This window comes from Peromyscus leucopus, chromosome 15 (genome assembly GCF_004664715.2).
Source record: "Peromyscus leucopus breed LL Stock chromosome 15, UCI_PerLeu_2.1, whole genome shotgun sequence".
Classification (NCBI taxonomy): Eukaryota; Metazoa; Chordata; class Mammalia; order Rodentia; family Cricetidae; genus Peromyscus; species Peromyscus leucopus.
This window is the reverse complement of record NC_051076.1, coordinates 9507183-9523752: the sequence shown is the minus strand read 5'-3', so window position 1 is coordinate 9523752 and position 16570 is coordinate 9507183. Positions and strand designations below refer to the sequence as shown.

Sequence of the window (16570 nt, the reverse complement as noted above, 5' to 3'; positions counted from 1 at the left end):
AAGTGGCGGCAGCAGGCAACAGGATTAAATGTCTACTGCCAGGCCAGAGGGCGTTGTGTCCAAGTCCCTAATGGCCTAATGATGCTGTGAAGCCGGGAGTCAAGAGGCCAGGACAGATGCCCCTGTCAGCAGGACAGTTCAGCAGTGAACTCGGCACAGAGGCCATCCCTGCTCATGCATCTTCCCAGCAAGGGCAAGAGCTGCGCGTGTTCTGCTGCGTGCATGCACTTTCTTTTCGTGCCACAGCTCATCTAACAAAGCGTGCACGCAACTCGAGGAGCCTGTACACCTCCCACAGAGAAGGAGAACCAGAAGAGAATTCTCGAGTGTCAGGCACGGAAGCCAGGTGTGTAGTGTAATCACAGGGGGGAGAGTGGCCCCTCAACAGAGGTCAGGAGAGAAACCAGAGAGCAGAAGGCTCTAGGACCCACACAAGAAAAGCGTCTTCCAGAACAAGAAGAGCAAGCCAGAGCCTCCGTCCACTCTAGCTATGGAGCAGGCACCTGGGATTAACGATTCCTCTGAGCTCCCACACACAGGACCCTCTGCTCTGTGATTCCTCTGAGCTCCCACACACAGGACCCTCTGCTCTGTACACATCTTTTCAGTTCCAGTCAACGAGCCGCACTGGTGAAGTCTCGGCAGACAAGGCCAGCATCTCACCTCCACGCTGGTCAGGCCTCTCAGAGGACGTGGCAGCATCTCCTGCGGCTGGACTGTGACTGCCAGTGCTTCCGAGCGGAAGTAAAGCTGTCTGAGGGTCAAGGCAGCGTTGCCTGCCACTCGCCAAGCTCTGGCCCCAGCCGGCTGCCTCTCTCCAGCTCCAGCACTACACAAGCACTTGGGCACCCACACTACGGTATCCAGCGCAGGTCAGGCCCCTTCTTGCTAAGATTGGTAGCAGCCTGGAGCTTCTAAGGCTCATCTCAGGAAAACGCTGTCTGCTGGTCTACAGGAAGAGGCCTCCCCTCTGCAGGTCCAGCCTACTCCATAAGGCTACAGAGTTTACTCTGGACCCTTACTCAGGGTCAGTGTCTCCTCCTCAAGCACAGCCTCCACTGCTGAGCCATTGCTGAAGCCATCTTCACTGAGTCTCCACCCTCACAATGAAAACAGGCAACACTCTCCCATCTTTTCAGAGGCAAAGTATATATACCCCACTGTTGCTTTCCAGGACAGACATCCACGGGACTCTCCATGTTCTGATAGAAGAATAAAACGTGTGATCAATCTTTGCTTGAATCGATCTTTTTAGTGTAAGCTGAAATTTCACCTCAAAGAGCTTGGGAAATGATGGTCCTTAGGTTGAACTCCCTATTTGGCAACACTTATGAATGCTGCTGTATTACTAACCCTTTGTGGCATCATGGTGTATGTGTGTGCTGTGCTGTATGAGAAGGGAAAGATTAAATTAACAGGGAATAAGAAATAAAGCCCAATTTGTTATCTCAACTAGATTGGTTTTTATAACATTTCATCGGCATTTTACTAAGGCACAGTTGAGATGCTGATAGAAAACTATGAATTTTACAATGTTTTTTAAGGTTAACTGTGGATGTGAAGCTTAGTGAGTCATCTAACATGTCAAATCCATCCTGACTACATTTAAAGTAAAGAACTCAGGGATTGCCCTGTGCACTTCCTCTGCTATTTGTGGCCAGAATGTTGCTAAAGGCCAACTCAGAACCTAGTCAACTAGTGCTCCAGCAGTCCTGGGAGCCAGCCTGCAGTCAGAGCTGTCTCCTGACATCTGCAGACAGGAGACTGAGGCTACACAGCAGGCCATCTCTGAGATGCACTAGGGAGAAATCCAGCTGGGTTCTAAAGCTCGTTTGCTGCACGGATGCACAACTTTCCCAGGGTCTTTCTGAAATGTGCAACAAATCCTTATGTCAGATGTGGTTTTCAGCATGAATGCTCCAGGCATGAAGAGTCAGGTGATACACAGACAAACAGCCAAGGCTAAGACCAGCAGAACGTCCCCAGCTCCAGTCTGGAACTCAAAGCTAAGAGAGCCTTTATGCTCAGTTCTGACATCAGTCAAAGGCCAAGAAGACAATCAAGGAGCTGCTCCTTCCAGGGTCAGTGCTGACATGTGTGGACAATGTGTAACACAAGTGACGAAGAGCACAACTCCCCTAACCCACGCTCTTCTCCGCAGGGCTCCAGCAGCAGGCGACTCCTGGTGACTCAGTGCCTCCCTGTCCCTTGGCCTATGACCTTCACACCGACAGCCCCTGCAGTGCCTTTGCTCCATTTAGCATAACCCCTTCTATGCAAACCTGACTTCTGTGTCTTCACTGAAACTCAAACAACTTCCCAGACTATCACCCCTTAACTGAGACTCATCCAGGCTTACCAGCTCCCCAGTTCCTCAGTCCTAAGATCTCAGCAATGTTCCTCCAGAACCTCATGTCAATCATGTCACATCCTCCCCCAGACTGTCACTTTGAAATCCACCCTTCACCTCTGCTGAGTATCTTGTCACCTGGCTCAGCTGACTTGTGCCTATATTCTATTCCTGATGCCTACATGCTCACCCCGATGCCCAGAGGCTTCCCATTCATCAGTATGTATGCTGGGTTCACTCCAAGACCCGCAACATACCAAAACCTTGGCTGCACAAGTGTAACAGATGCAGTATTTGCAGGTCACCTCTACTCCATCATCTCTAGACTCTCTAGCATTTTCTAATGTGAATGCTATTCCACCAGCTGAGCTCTGTATTGTTAGGAACAATAATAAGGAAGATGTCAATCCTGTTTTGGAATGCTCTCAATCCAGCTGGCTGAATCTATGGATTCACAGCCCAAGGATATGGAGAGCTGGCTGCATTTTCAAGTCGGCTCAACAAGAGATTCAACAGGCTGCAGTGTGAGAATGGTCCCAGCCACCACTGCCACCACTCTCTTCCCAATCCCTTCCAAGCAGCTACCAGCCTGCTGAAGTTCCCTCCAGTCCCCTGATATCCCGTTTCTTACCCAAGTTGCCTTCTCAGAGCTTCCTTGTTGTCTTGGTCCAACAACTCTGCCATCATTCTGTTTTCTCAGCCCTTGGTACGCATGCTATATTCACCTAACAAAACACTGCACTTGCTTTTCCCTGTTCCTGTCCCAGTTCTCAGTACTAATGGATCACTTAGCCCATGAATTCTTGTGGGCCTTGGTAACACTCCCACATACTCTCCTTCCTCAGCATCTGCCCAGAGAACGGAGGGTCTGGATAGCCTCTCTAGCTGAGCTCTGCACCCCACACCCTCCTCACTTCTGCAGAAAAAGTCACACTCCATCCTTCCTGTCTCCAGTGCTTTCTCTGCAACTCCCCTCTCCACCTAAAACATGCTCAAGCTTCTCCTACCCTAGAAAAAAAAACCAAAAAGCATAGTCCCTTAAGTGTATTTAGCTTAGAACGAGACCAAAAAACCAACAAACAAACCAAAAACAAACAAACAAAAATCCCTGAAAATCTTTCTTGACCTTCACATTATTACTTCTGAAGCCCGTAATTTCTTCCCCCCTTTTTTCAGAATCAACTGTCAGCCACTTTTTCAGTCTGGTCTCATTCTCCTTAAGCCCTGGAAGGTATTTTTGGCTGACTACTTATTATCTCTGAACAGCCTATCTATGTCTAGACTCAGCTATGATTTCACTCAATAAATGAAGTTTGCTTGATTCCCATGCACACAATATAGCTCTTAAAAATCTCAGGGAAATGGAAACAAAAATTGCCAAGACTCAGTTATAGCTTATCATTATATAAATAAAACAAACTCCCTTTAAATAGATTTCTATGTAGAAACCAGTCTCCCATTGGCAGGACATAATCAACCATTGGTGGGAATCCTGTAAGAAGGGGCAGTCAGCATGAAACTGTGTTCACTTCTTAATGAGCCATTAATTGAGACTAACCTGCCAATGCTGAGTGACAGCATTCCACACTCCCACTTTTCCTGTGTGACTCGTGGCCACCAACTGGTTCCCAATAAAGAAGAGGGCATCTACAGGAACACCAAGACTGAACACACCTTAAATGGCAAAAGCAAACAGACATTAATCAGGCACCATTTTTATAACCAGCTACAACCTACATTAAAAGCACCTTTAGGTTACTGACTTAAGCCTACTGACTGTGCTCTATGTTCAATAGGGACCAGAAATAAGGCAGAACCCCAAAGTTCTTAAGCCATTCTGAAACTCTTGAGGCAGAGGGGACTGACTGCCCAGCAATCTCCCATAGCCATGTTGTCTCCCATTGGGGTCCTCAATCCTAGCTCACCATCACAACCTGCTCGGCAGGAATAGCAAGGACTCTGAGACTATGCAAGACCTGCTAAGATCTGCTGGAAATCCAGAGGTATCCTGCTCATAGACTAGATCTTGGGGACACTGACAACCCAACTATCCTGAAGGGGTCTAAAAATGCAGAAAGAAGTAAACAGAAGACCAAAAAGTCACACTGTACTCAAAACAAGCACGTAAGCCTTTAATTACAAGTTTATTTTAGCCCACCACTGTTTTCCAGTATTTCCACTGCAGTCAAACTAGCTAAAAAGGAACTGTATAAAGCAGATGATTTCTAAAAGAAGATAAAAACACAAGGAGACTGATTTTAACAGGATTTACCGTTAGTAAAGTGCATTCAACGCCAATACAACAGAAGGATGTACAGGAACAGTAACACTGAGAAGGGTAGAGGAGACAGGTGAAGGGCTGAGGAAAAAGTCATGGGAGGTGGGTTTCCAACGGTCTACAGTGTCGTCAACTGGAGAATCAGAAAGGCTAAGTTAAAACTCTGAGAACGGGGCAGTGTGATCTGAGGCAGGAGTTTGACTTCCAGGCTCCTCTCAGGTGCACGGGGGCCTATGCACTGGCCTGTCTCCAGCAGTGTCTGGACAGGAACCCGGGCTCTGATGAGTTACCATCCCTGCCACACTTCGTGTTCTTCCTACGTAATCATCTATGAAAAGCTCAAGCCCAACGTCTCAGTTATCATTCTCACTGTAAAAATGGTGTGATGAAACTCAGACACCAAAATGGTGACAATAAAACATCTTACTTGAGAAACACCTTCTGGAAAATGTCTTTTAATCCAGTAATTCAGGAAACTGAGTCCACTCTATAAATCCTGCTATGTGTGGACCATTACTAAAGCATTTCAAAGACGTGCCTGTGTGCCAATGGGAACAACTGTTTTCAACATTTAGCTACCAAAACAAAGACTCATGAGGCCTTAAAGAACTCAGGGGGGAAACAGAGTGTACTTTAAGAAGCACAACTCAGACAAGATGACTGTTTTTCCTGGGCCTCAAAGAGGCACTGGGAGTTTTCTCTGTGTTCAGGACTATACTACATGTAAGACCAGCAGCATCACACTGCCCATTCAAAGTTCTAAAGCAAACTGAAAAGAGCCATGGGACCAGTGGGATGGCTTAGGAGATAAAAGTGCAGGCAGTGCAGGCTTGACAACCTGAGTCAGAGCCACAAAACCCACAGTGGAAGAGAAAACCGACTCCCAAAGACTGCCTTGACATCAGATGCACCATGGCCTATGCTCCCAAAAGACTGCCTTGACATCAGATGCACCATGGCCTATGCTCCCAAAAGACTGCCTTGACATCAGATGCACCATGGCCTATGCTCACACTGTACTCACGCATATTCACATATTTTAAACGTCAGAAATAAAGCCGTAAGAAAGATGACAAATGGGCAAAGCCAAAGCTTCAGAAGAAAATCTGAGAAAGTCCTGCCGGGAACATCTCCTCTTACACATTTAAGTGTCTGTATAAATACATATTTATACATCAGACACATGACTACAACACCTGCCAACCAAGACCGAGCTATAAGACACATAAACCACCACTACTGCCCTTCGACAAAACCAGGTAAAGAAACAAACAGCACCAACACAGAAGGTAGCAATCCCACGCTATACATAATTATTTACACAGCGGTATTAGGGTTTTGAGTCTGGACAACTTTTCAAACTGCATTTGGTCCTGCGGCAGAAATTAAAGCAAGCTGATTTTCCTCCAGAGATGGTGAGGTTTGGAAAATCAAGGACGACACTGTGAATGGTCTCAGGAATTGAAAGTGTCACTCCCACTTAGGCTCAAGGATCCTGACCAGGTCCACAGGGAAGGCAACAACCTCTCGCATACAATACTGCCTGCAGCAACAGTCCTGGAGTCTCCCTGAGCTGTGAGGCAGAGGTTCAGCCTTGGGAGAGCCCATCATGAAGCCACCAGCCCAACAATGTTCTCTAGATGTTGTTGCCAAATTCCAAAGGACAGCACACGCTGGCATGGGCCCAGCTCCTACTGCGGCTCTCTATCCTGCTAGTCTCTGGAAATAAGCTGAGGAGTAAATCTCCACTCACAATAGCACTTGAAAGGAGATGTTCCTAACTTTCTGTTTATTTACCGGCTGTCTCAGGTCTCTGGCTGCAATAAACACCACGACCAAAAGCAAGGTGGGGAGGAAAGGGTTTATTTCATCTTACAGCTTATAGTCCAACATCCCAGAAGTCAGGACAGGAGCCTGCCTGCATGCAGGAGCTGATACAGAGGTCTTGGAGGAATACTGCTTACTGGCTTGTTCCTCATGGCTTGCTCAGACTGCTTTCTTAAATACTGCAGAGCCACTGCCCAAGGGTGGCACTACCTGTAGTGACCTGGACCCTTCACATCAATCACCAATCAAGAAAATGTACCACAGGCTCACCCACAGGCCAATCTGGGCATGTGGTGGTGGTGGGGCACATTTTTGCAACTGAGGTTCTGTCTTCCAGAATGACTCCAGCTTGTGTCAAGTTGACATAAAAATAGCCAGCACAGCAGTGTGTATTTAATGTTAAAATGTGTTTTCTAACAAACTGAAGGAGAAAGTTATCCCATCAACCATGATAGAATAAATGGTATTCAATTATTCCATACCTTAAAACACTAACAGCAAAATCGGATAAAATACAAGGTGACAGTTTTAAGCAATGTTCAACAGACATCAGAGGGTTCAAGATACGGGCCATTGTCTTCCTGCTGCCAGGATTCCCATCACCATACTGAGATGAACACTGTGTGGTGAGACACACACACGAAGACAGACAGACAGACAGACAGACACACACACACACAAGCACACAGAAGTTGCACAGGGGTCTCACTAAAGACACCCCAGGAATAAATGAAGGAGGGTGCTATGAGTGTGTGGACTGGTGGGAAGTCCCAAGAGCCACAAGTAGATAAGGTGCCATCTCACAGTGACATGCCTTGATGAAAACCTCGGACACTCACGGAGAGGAAACAAGGAAGGGAGAGAGGGAGAACGTGGAGAAAGAGATTTGGTATTTGGCATAGTGTTCCTCAAAAATAAATAAATAAAACCTAATTCAAGGAAAGCATCAGATAGTATTTGTTGCCAGCTATAAAAATTGAAAGTTTCAGCTGAGTGGTGGTGGCACACACCTTTAATCCCAGCATTCAGGAGGCAGAGCCAAGTGGATCTCTGTGAGTTTGAGGCCAGCCTGGGCTACAGGACAGGCACCAAAACTACACAGAGAAACCCTGTCTCGAAAAACAAAACAACAACAACAAAAAAAAAAAAATTCAAAGGTTCGTGTTATGGGATATTTGTACACTGTGTGAAGGTGTATTACTGTGAAAGGTGTAATAAAAAGCCGAACGACCAACAGTTAGGCAGGAGGTATAGGTGGGATTTCCAGGAAAGGAAGAGGAGAGCAAATCTAGAGGAGACACCAGTAGACTCTGAGAGGAAACAGGAGGTACAAAATGGAAGAGAGGTAACGCCGTGTGATATAACATAAATTAATATAAATGGGTTAATTTAAGCTAAAAGAGCTAGTTAGGAACAAAACTAAGCTATAGGCCAAGCTTTCATAATTAATAATAAACCTCTGTATCATTATTTGTGAGGTGGCACCTAATGTAAAACTACTACATTTTCAAGTGAAAATTAGCAGTCTGAAGATCTCAGCTGAAGGTGACCACTTGCTAACACAGGGAGTCAGATGTACAACCAGTGCTGATACCAAGGCCTGGACAGTTTAAAACTTATAGTGAACGGTATCACTGTCTAGAAAAGCTGCCTAATTCGGCAAGCCAACATTTCTGATCGACCAGCACAGGTATTACAAACTCAGGCCCGGAATAAAGACCATTCAAAGAACAAAACAGGCTGGAGGATTTCAATTCAGCAGAGCTAGAAAAGTTTCACAATTCTGGAACAGGATTCAAGGGAAAGAGCCCCAGTTATCTGAAAAGATCCAGCTGTTCATCTGTTTCAGGCCACCCTGTCTTTGCACACGTCAATAAAAACCACGTGTCACAGCAAACGGAAGACAGAAATAGACTTAAGAGCACAGAAGACATCACACAGGACTATGAGGAGCAACGGTGCTTGCCGCATCTGCGTGAGGGCCCAAGGTTAGATCGCCAGCACACATCTGAAAAGTGAGAAAATGTCCTGCCTGCCTGCAACCTAGCCTTAGAGGTGGGGTGCGAGCAGACAGTGGGATCAGTGGTTTGTTGGTCAGCCTGGGCAGAACCCAGCAAGCTCCAAGTCAGTGAAGGACTCTGCCTCAAGGGAGTAAGGAGGAGAATGACAGAGCAGGACACCCTACATCTTCCTGTGACTCCAGACAGGCACACGGCCATGCGAACTGACACATTCAGAGGCACGCATGCGTAACCACACACATGCACACAAAAGTTTACACAGACATCATGGAGATCTACAAACTAACCAATATCACTTGTCTCAAAAGTTTTCTTTTTGGAAAACATCTCTTTGTTAACATGCAATCTGAATCACCATGCAGTGAATTTAGCACTGCTATTCTTTATATCAATAAATGTTGCCGGGCGGTGGTGGCGCACGCCTTTAATCCCAGCACTCGGGAGGCAGAGGCAGGAGAATCTCTGTGAGTTCGAGGCCAGCCTGGTCTACAGAGTGAGTTCCAGGAAAGGCACAAAGCTACAGAGAGAAACCCTGTCTCGAAAAACCAAAAAAAAAAAAAAAATTGTTAAAAACTGCAAGTTTAATTCCTAATAAGGTGAATGCCAACAGATTAAAAACCTGTACAACACTTTCTGGTCTTGATTAACTAAGAGAGCTCTGATTCTGAGACCAAGAAAGTCTGAGAAATCTGACTACAGAAATGAGGCGACATGAGCTGTACCCATCCTTGGAGTGTGAGCGCGGCGGCAAACAGCCACCACTGGACGGACCTGAGAGAGCAATCTTCTGTGCCACATCCAGGCTCCATCAGAGCAAAGTGAACCTGGGGCTCCCCTGAAGCCTTAATGTTGTCCTCTCACTGATGGCCGAGAGCCACTAGGCCCTCGCAGAAAGTGTCACAAGCCCCGCTGGCTGTCACACTTCCCCCCAATCTCTCCTAAACCTCGACCTCCCTACCGATTTCACTGCCACTCCCTCCATCCTGGACGCTCCACAGGATGATGCTGCTCTCGGAAGCGACGGCCACCATCTTGTCTTTGTCCCCATGAGGACCTCCGACCACTTTTGCATTCAGGGCCACTCGTTCAATGGTCCAGTCCAGATAGGGGCTTGTAAACACCTGCTGCCACCCCGAAGACTCCTTGATCCTGGAAAGAACAGACATGGAAGGTAGACTTAGGGGTGAAGAGGAAGAGAACAGAAACCAACAAAGCAAAAATAAATAAACAGATGGCCACACCCTCCACCTACCTATATCGACTTACTGTAACTGATATGTGTTATCTACTGTTGAGGAATATTATTTTAACTGGGCAAAGATGTGTTACATTTGTTTATGCTGCTGTATAAAGGTGTGTTATTTTTGTTTCTGCTGTATTTGTTTAACGATGTAAAGATGTGTTTAATTATGTAACGATATGCTGTATCTGTTTCACCTTGCCTGGCTAAGGCACCTGATTGGCCTAATAAAAAGCTGAATGGTCAATAGGAAGGCAGGAGAAAGGATAGGCAAGGAGAAATTAGGCTCGAGAGGAGAAGAGAATGAGAGAGACATCCAGGGCAAGAAGCCAAGCAGCCATCAGTGAGCCAGAGAGAGACATCAAGATAGTAAGAAAAGGTAAAAAGCCCTGAGGCAAAAGGTAGATAAAGAGAAACAGGTTAAGTTAAAAGGGCTACCCAGAAACGAGCCTCAGCTAGGCTGAGCATTCATAACTAATAATACGTTTCTCTGTCATGATTTGGGAGCTGGTTGGTAGCCCAAAAGAAAAAGCCTGGTACAATCTACAAAGACAGTATTATTCCTGAGCTTACATTTACATACATTGGACATATGGCCACAAAAAAGGACCAGAATATGTATTTCTCTAAAGAATTTGTTTTATAAAATACTTTAAAAAATAAAAAAAATTAAGATAGTTGTATTTCTCACATTTTCCCAAAAGCTACTACTGTCATTCTGCATGGACAATGGTGGCCAACAACAGTCAGAATTTTGGATGGAATTTGTATTCCTTCCTGTCAGCAATCATATGAATGATGTCACTAGTGTGACGTGGCAAGAACTGAAGTCTCTGTAGCTCAGATGACATTACCTCATAACCTGAAAGCCCTTGGAACAAACACACAGTGGCTGAGAAGCCTCCTCTGAGATGGTTTACATGTGTCGAGATGGGACACTTCACAAGGGCACCTCTGGGCTTCTCCAGTGACTACAGGTGCCCCTTCTGGTTATCTCCTCTTCCTCCCTGGCCCCTTCGCCTGTCTCTCTCTGAGGTAAGGTCTTTCTGTGTACCCGAGGCTGGCATGTAGTAGAACTTACTGTGTCTCCAATTCCATCTTCCTGCCTCAGACTCTCGGGCTGAGATTGTAGGCTTGTACCACCATGCCTGGCTCCCACTTCTAACAGATTTCTCTGTCCTGTGTGAATTTAGGTCTTCCAGACAGGTACTCTACCTGACTGCACAGCAAGCCTCCAGGTTTACAGCCTGTTTGTATCATCATGATGAAGAAGTCACCAAAAGTACCATCCTGGTCCTGCCTAGCAGGTTGCCCTTTCCCACTGTGGACACTGTGGGCACACGGTGAACACTGACCTGGGTGGCATTGCTTAACGGGCATGGGCACAGGCACGGCCACCATTTTCATTTAAATATGTATGCTCAAGTAATAGGACAACTACAGCTCACAAAATCAGGCCATAATGAGAATTAATGTTTTCCTAACTTAAGCTTCAAAGCAATAAAGGGCAAAATTTATCAATTTCTCTCCATTGTAATGTCTGTAATTACCCTTTTCAGCCACCAGATGGGAGTGATGTATTAAGATAAACATAAAAAAAGAATCTAATAAACTCTAAAAGAGGCAACTACTGCACAATGAAGACTCTTAGGCCCTTTCCTTCAGACTGGGCACAAAGCAGGAATTGTCCACACTTCAAGACTAATGCCATAGGCTGTGTGGCAGTGTGGCCACAGGGCGGATCCCAACAGATCTCAGCAGCCGTGCTGGTGGACTGAAGGACAGAAGGGTATGATCATACAAAAAAGATGTAGGGACATACACAACACCCACTTCCAGAGAGCACACTTCGTACTTGTGTGTCTGCAACAATTAGGATCTTATAGGATAAAATATTTATAATCTGGAGAGCATGACTGCACAGCTACAGAATTTAACTCAGTAAGGCAGGTGAACTTGTGTTTTCAAATTGAAATGCATGCAAAGAAATCGATTAGCTATATAATTTTCCATGGAGGCGATGAAAGTTAAAACATGTTAAATGAGACAACAAGAACTGACAATCCAGCTCTTCACTGCTGACTCTGGAGTTAGGACGGCAGTGCAGAGATTATCGTGTTTTCCATAGTAAAGTCTCACCCAAGGTTTAGTAAGTGTGAAATGTACTGTAAACACATTGTTCCTCAAATTAAATGGGTGTATTTAAGAATGATAAGCATGTAAGAGTTCAAGATACCCAAATACACAGATACACATACACATGTGTATACACACACACACACACACACACACACAACACGCGCGCGTGCGCGCGCGGTGGAGGGAGCTTCACACTCATCAGGAAGCTGACTTACATGATAAATGATGCAAACATAGTTACTCACATTCTTAAACTTTACACCATCGACAACAAAGGAAATTCCTCCCACACTGAGAGTGCAAGAGGGCAGCAATTTACACAATTTCTTCATTTATTCAAAGACTGTCAAAGTCAGGAAGAAAATGGGACACAAAACTAAAGCCCAACCACACAGAAGCCAGTAGCCTACGAGAAAACACACAGTGGCTACCACATCATTCTCCACTTTAAGGCTTTGAACTTACATAAAACTGTGAAGAAAATTATCTTGCAGAAAAGACCATGATCTTAACTATGAAATGTCTTTGGAAATCTTTTATCAACAGTCTGTGACAGGGGTAGAGCTGCCACACCACGTAACCGTCACCATCATGCCCATTCCTGGACTCCCTGTCAATAATCAGTGTGCACCTAGTTCAAAACAACCAGGAGGCTGGCATCCTGGGACCTTTTCAGTTTAGACTCAGATGACGGTAAATATAAACCAACTCTAAAAATCCCTTGCTAAACTGTCTCATGATCTGTAAGAGCTATCTACAAAACAATCACCCAGAGCTCACTTCTATTCTCTTTAGTCATTGAATTAAAACCTGCAAAGCGCTCAGAACAAAGCCTCACAACCAAAGGCATGTCCAAGCAACTGGCATGCATCTCCCTCCAGAGGCAAACCTGCATGGCACACTTTCAGGATTTACAACGGGACCGGATTTTAAACTTTCAACCTTCAGGGTTTTTTGTTTTGTTTTGTTTTTTTAACCAAAGTGACAAAAACATTTCTTTAGTGGGATTATATAGAGAGAATAAATTCTGACCACCTCTCTGTCCCTGCCTTCAGAACATCAGCATGGCCTGTGGCCACAGGCCAAGGGACTTTGAAAAAAGAGTCGAACTTTCCCCAGTTAAAAACAAGCTCACTTTGGACTCTGCCCTCCTCTTCACTGCCTTCCAGTCTAACTCAGTCACCTTAAAACCCCACACACCGCAGACACTGAGCTGTGTCAGTGTGCACACAACAGTTCTGCCTGACCACTCCCAACAGTGTGGCTGGCGGGTTATCCAGGACCGAGCTCCCCTCGACTCTATGCACAGTACGAGACTGACTCATCATAAAAAAAGGAGCTGCAGAGCTTACATTATAATCCTGCCTAACGTCGTCAATGTAGCAACCAAGTGAGCAGGAAAGAGCAACATAGCTCATCTGCATCACAGTTTCTGCTGTCTGGGAAACACAGAAGCCATTAAGGCTATCAGAAAGTAGGTATTAAGTGAAAACAAACTAAATTTTTACCAAGTGAAGTGGGTGAAACATGCAGAAGAGAAACTGATGGCTAAAAGAAACAGATGTTTAACCTAAATATAAAACATAATTATCTAAAATAAAACCAAATCATTAAGGACGAGGTACCTGTAACAGACAGCGAAATGCGCATAGGCAGCTACAATCCAGTTGTGGTGGCCAGCAACGATTAGCACCTTTCTTGGATCCACTGGAAATCCTGCAGGATTTAGAGAGGAGCAATTACATCTTAACTCAGTTGGAAAGCTCTGACTCCAAGGCCATTTCATTTCTCCCTGTCTGGCTGATAGGTGGTCAGAGCAGAGCACGCTCACAGCTTATACTACAGGGCATGCCTTCAACAGACAGAGGCAAAAGGAAGTGTTTCCAACAGATACCACAGCCCCAAGAGCCTAAAATGTGAACAGTTTGTCAACTGTTCCACAGAAGAAAACAAAAACAGAGGATCACATTATACTTCAAATGAATATGTGTGTTAAAAGATTTTCCAAGATCTAAACGATGAATCTAGATTTAAAATGGAAATAAAGGGCTGGGGGGTGGCCCGGTACCACGGCACTCAGTACTGTAGCCATGGGTTCAACACACAGCACCCTAAGAGAGTGTGAGTGGGGGAGGGGGGGAGGTCTGTGTCTGTGTGGGGCAAAAGAGTCATATTCAAACACCACGGCAGCCTGACACTGAGAACGAAGCACAAGCCTTCCTTCTCTGTGTTCTGAACCCGCTTACCCAGCCTAACAGTCTCGTCTCCATTTGCAGAGAGCACAGGCTGGGTCCCACTTCCTCGGGCTTCACCTTCCGTGGAATTCAGTCCATTCCTGGCATCCACAGAGGGTCTAGCTGTGGTAGTTATTTTACGACTGGGAATACCTTACAAAGGAGAAAAGACAGGCTTATCTGTTTATCCTTCTAAAAATTAAAAATATCACATTTTAACAGAGGGACACAAGCATCTAAACTGTTATATCAAAAATAGGTCTTCAAACACATCAATGTATCGCAAACAATTTAACTATAAAAAGAAAATAAGATACAACCCAACCAATTCCTGGTATTTTTACTATTCACAGCCCATGAGATTAAGGCTTATCATAGTACGTGCCCTTTTACTCAGCTTCAGGGTACTGAACAATCAGGCTCTCCAATCTAAGCTGCTCTTTAGGCTTATAGTAGTCACATGTCATTCTCACTAGGTCGAAGCTCACTGCCTCAAAGTTTCATTTCCTCATCCTTTCAGACAGGATCTTTTCAAAAGCAACACCTCTCAGAAGCACAATGCTGCCCAGGGAAAAGGCCAACTCTTCTCAGTAGCTGAGGGCATACTGACCTACACCTGCAGAGCTCCAGGGCTCCAGTCCTTGGGCTAAGGGTTCGCGATGTACATGGCAGCTGTAGTGCTGCCATGGAGATGTTCTTGAGCCCTTACAGAAGGTGGCATCAACCCCTGCTCCACATACTATGTGGTTTCACTCTCAAAGGGCACATGCTGATGAGGTTCAGATTTATCAAGACTCAAATAACCAAGAAGGTTTTTATAATTCTTATGTGTGTTCTTGTTCAGTGACAAGTGTGAACAAATTTGAGCTGCAGTACCTGGTGGAGGCAAGTAGCCGTGGAATAGGACACTGCCACAGGACGACCTCTCCAGCTCCTCACATAGCAGCAGCCTTCGAACTGTAAGAGTCAGCACAAGCTTGTCAGGGGGACATGCAAACACACACCTGCTCCACGTCTACTTTCTCTAGTTAAGGGTGGGAAAAGAGAAAGGAGAAATGTTTAAAATAATTCATAGCTGAGGTCATCTTTTTACTAGGAAATACTAAGCACTGAACTCCTCTCAAGAGGACCTGCTGGAAGACACTCTGCCCTGGTCAGTCCCGGGAGATCAACACATACCTAATGGAGTGATCCCGTAAAACTCTGCTTCGTGTCTGAGAACATTGATGCTCACTCCCCTGTAAAGACACGAACAAAGGCTGTGAGCTCTCTAACCAACAACCTGAGCTGCCAGGAGACAAAGGAGAAAGCATCAGACTCCTCACGGGGACAGGGTATCAAGCTTACATCTGTTTTTCTCATAATCTGACAGTCTAAAGGAAAGTCACATAGAACACAACATTCCGTTGGGCTGGAGAGATGTTCAGTGGTTAAGAGTGTATGCTTCTCTTCCAGAGGGCACAGGTTCAGTTCCCAGCACCAAAAGGCAGCTCAGAGCCACCTGAAACTCCAGTTCCAAGGGATCCAACTCCTCCTCCTGACCTCTAAGGACACACTGTATGCACATGATGCACAGACATATGTGTGGACAAAACATTCATAAACATAAAACAAAAATAAAACTTCAAAAAAAAAAACATTTTGTTACCTAAAAACCATATGTATTTTGATGATTTGTGTAAGAGGGCTAATACAAACAAATTACCAAGAAAAATCCAACAAGAAAAAAACCTGTAGAAACAATTGTCTTAAGTACAATTCTTCCTATTCATAATTTAACCTTCCTTGTTGTACTGTAAGCACCTTGCAAGCTTAGCTTTCTTCTGACTGTGCCTAGAACAGTACTCACTTACACACCCTGCAATATATCTGCTGGTAAAATAAAGTGAAACTTGGATTTTAAAAGGCCAGCAAGGATGTTTTATCCAGATGAAGATGGTTTTGCCACACAGTAGTAAAGTTAGGAAATATGTAAATAAGTGAAAACAGTGAGCTCTGGAGCCCACAGCACCAAGGCCAACTGGAACACTCAGCTTCGGTCTGCTCCTCCTTAGAGAAACCTTAGCATATGGAATTGTGAGTTAATGGTTTCATTTTCTATTAGAAGGTATGGACTTGGAAGGGTTGAAGTGGAGCAATTGCAGCCCAAAGAGAAGGACCCAAGGGGAGGGGATTCAGATCCGTCCACATCCCAGAAATGCTAGATGGGTGTGGCAGCCCACCTGTAACCCCAGATGCAGAAGGCAGAGAAAGAAGACCCTAGAGCAGGTTGGCTTGCTAAACTAATCCAAGTGATGGTAAGATCTGGGTTCAACTGAGAGACCATGCCTGCAAATCAAAGGCAGAGAGAGAGAGATCCAAGGTGCCTGACACCAACTTTAGTTCGGACACATGGACATACAGACACACAGACACACAAGACTGCGAAAACTTCCCAACTCCCCTTTAAAACCAAAAGTCAATGGTACAGTGGCAAAGGCC

General features: G+C 45.3%; 1 protein-coding gene across 3 annotated transcripts in view; it reads right to left on the bottom strand.

Moving 5' to 3' along the window:
- Window positions 1–16570, bottom strand: part of Kctd3 (potassium channel tetramerization domain containing 3) — a 42448-nt gene that overhangs the window by 16591 nt on the left and 9287 nt on the right. For 2 of the 3 annotated variants that reach the window (XM_028876754.2, XM_028876753.2), the window contains exons 5-10: window positions 15269–15327; window positions 14966–15046; window positions 14102–14242; window positions 13481–13571; window positions 9435–9625; window positions 3909–4024 (exon numbers count right to left, since the gene is read on the bottom strand). In XM_028876754.2, the coding sequence (XP_028732587.1) occupies window positions 3909–4024; window positions 9435–9625; window positions 13481–13571; window positions 14102–14242; window positions 14966–15046; window positions 15269–15327 (679 nt within the window). The remainder of the gene's footprint in view (window positions 1–3908; window positions 4025–9434; window positions 9626–13480; window positions 13572–14101; window positions 14243–14965; window positions 15047–15268; window positions 15328–16570) is intronic. The other variant, XM_028876755.2, reaches the window with a different exon arrangement.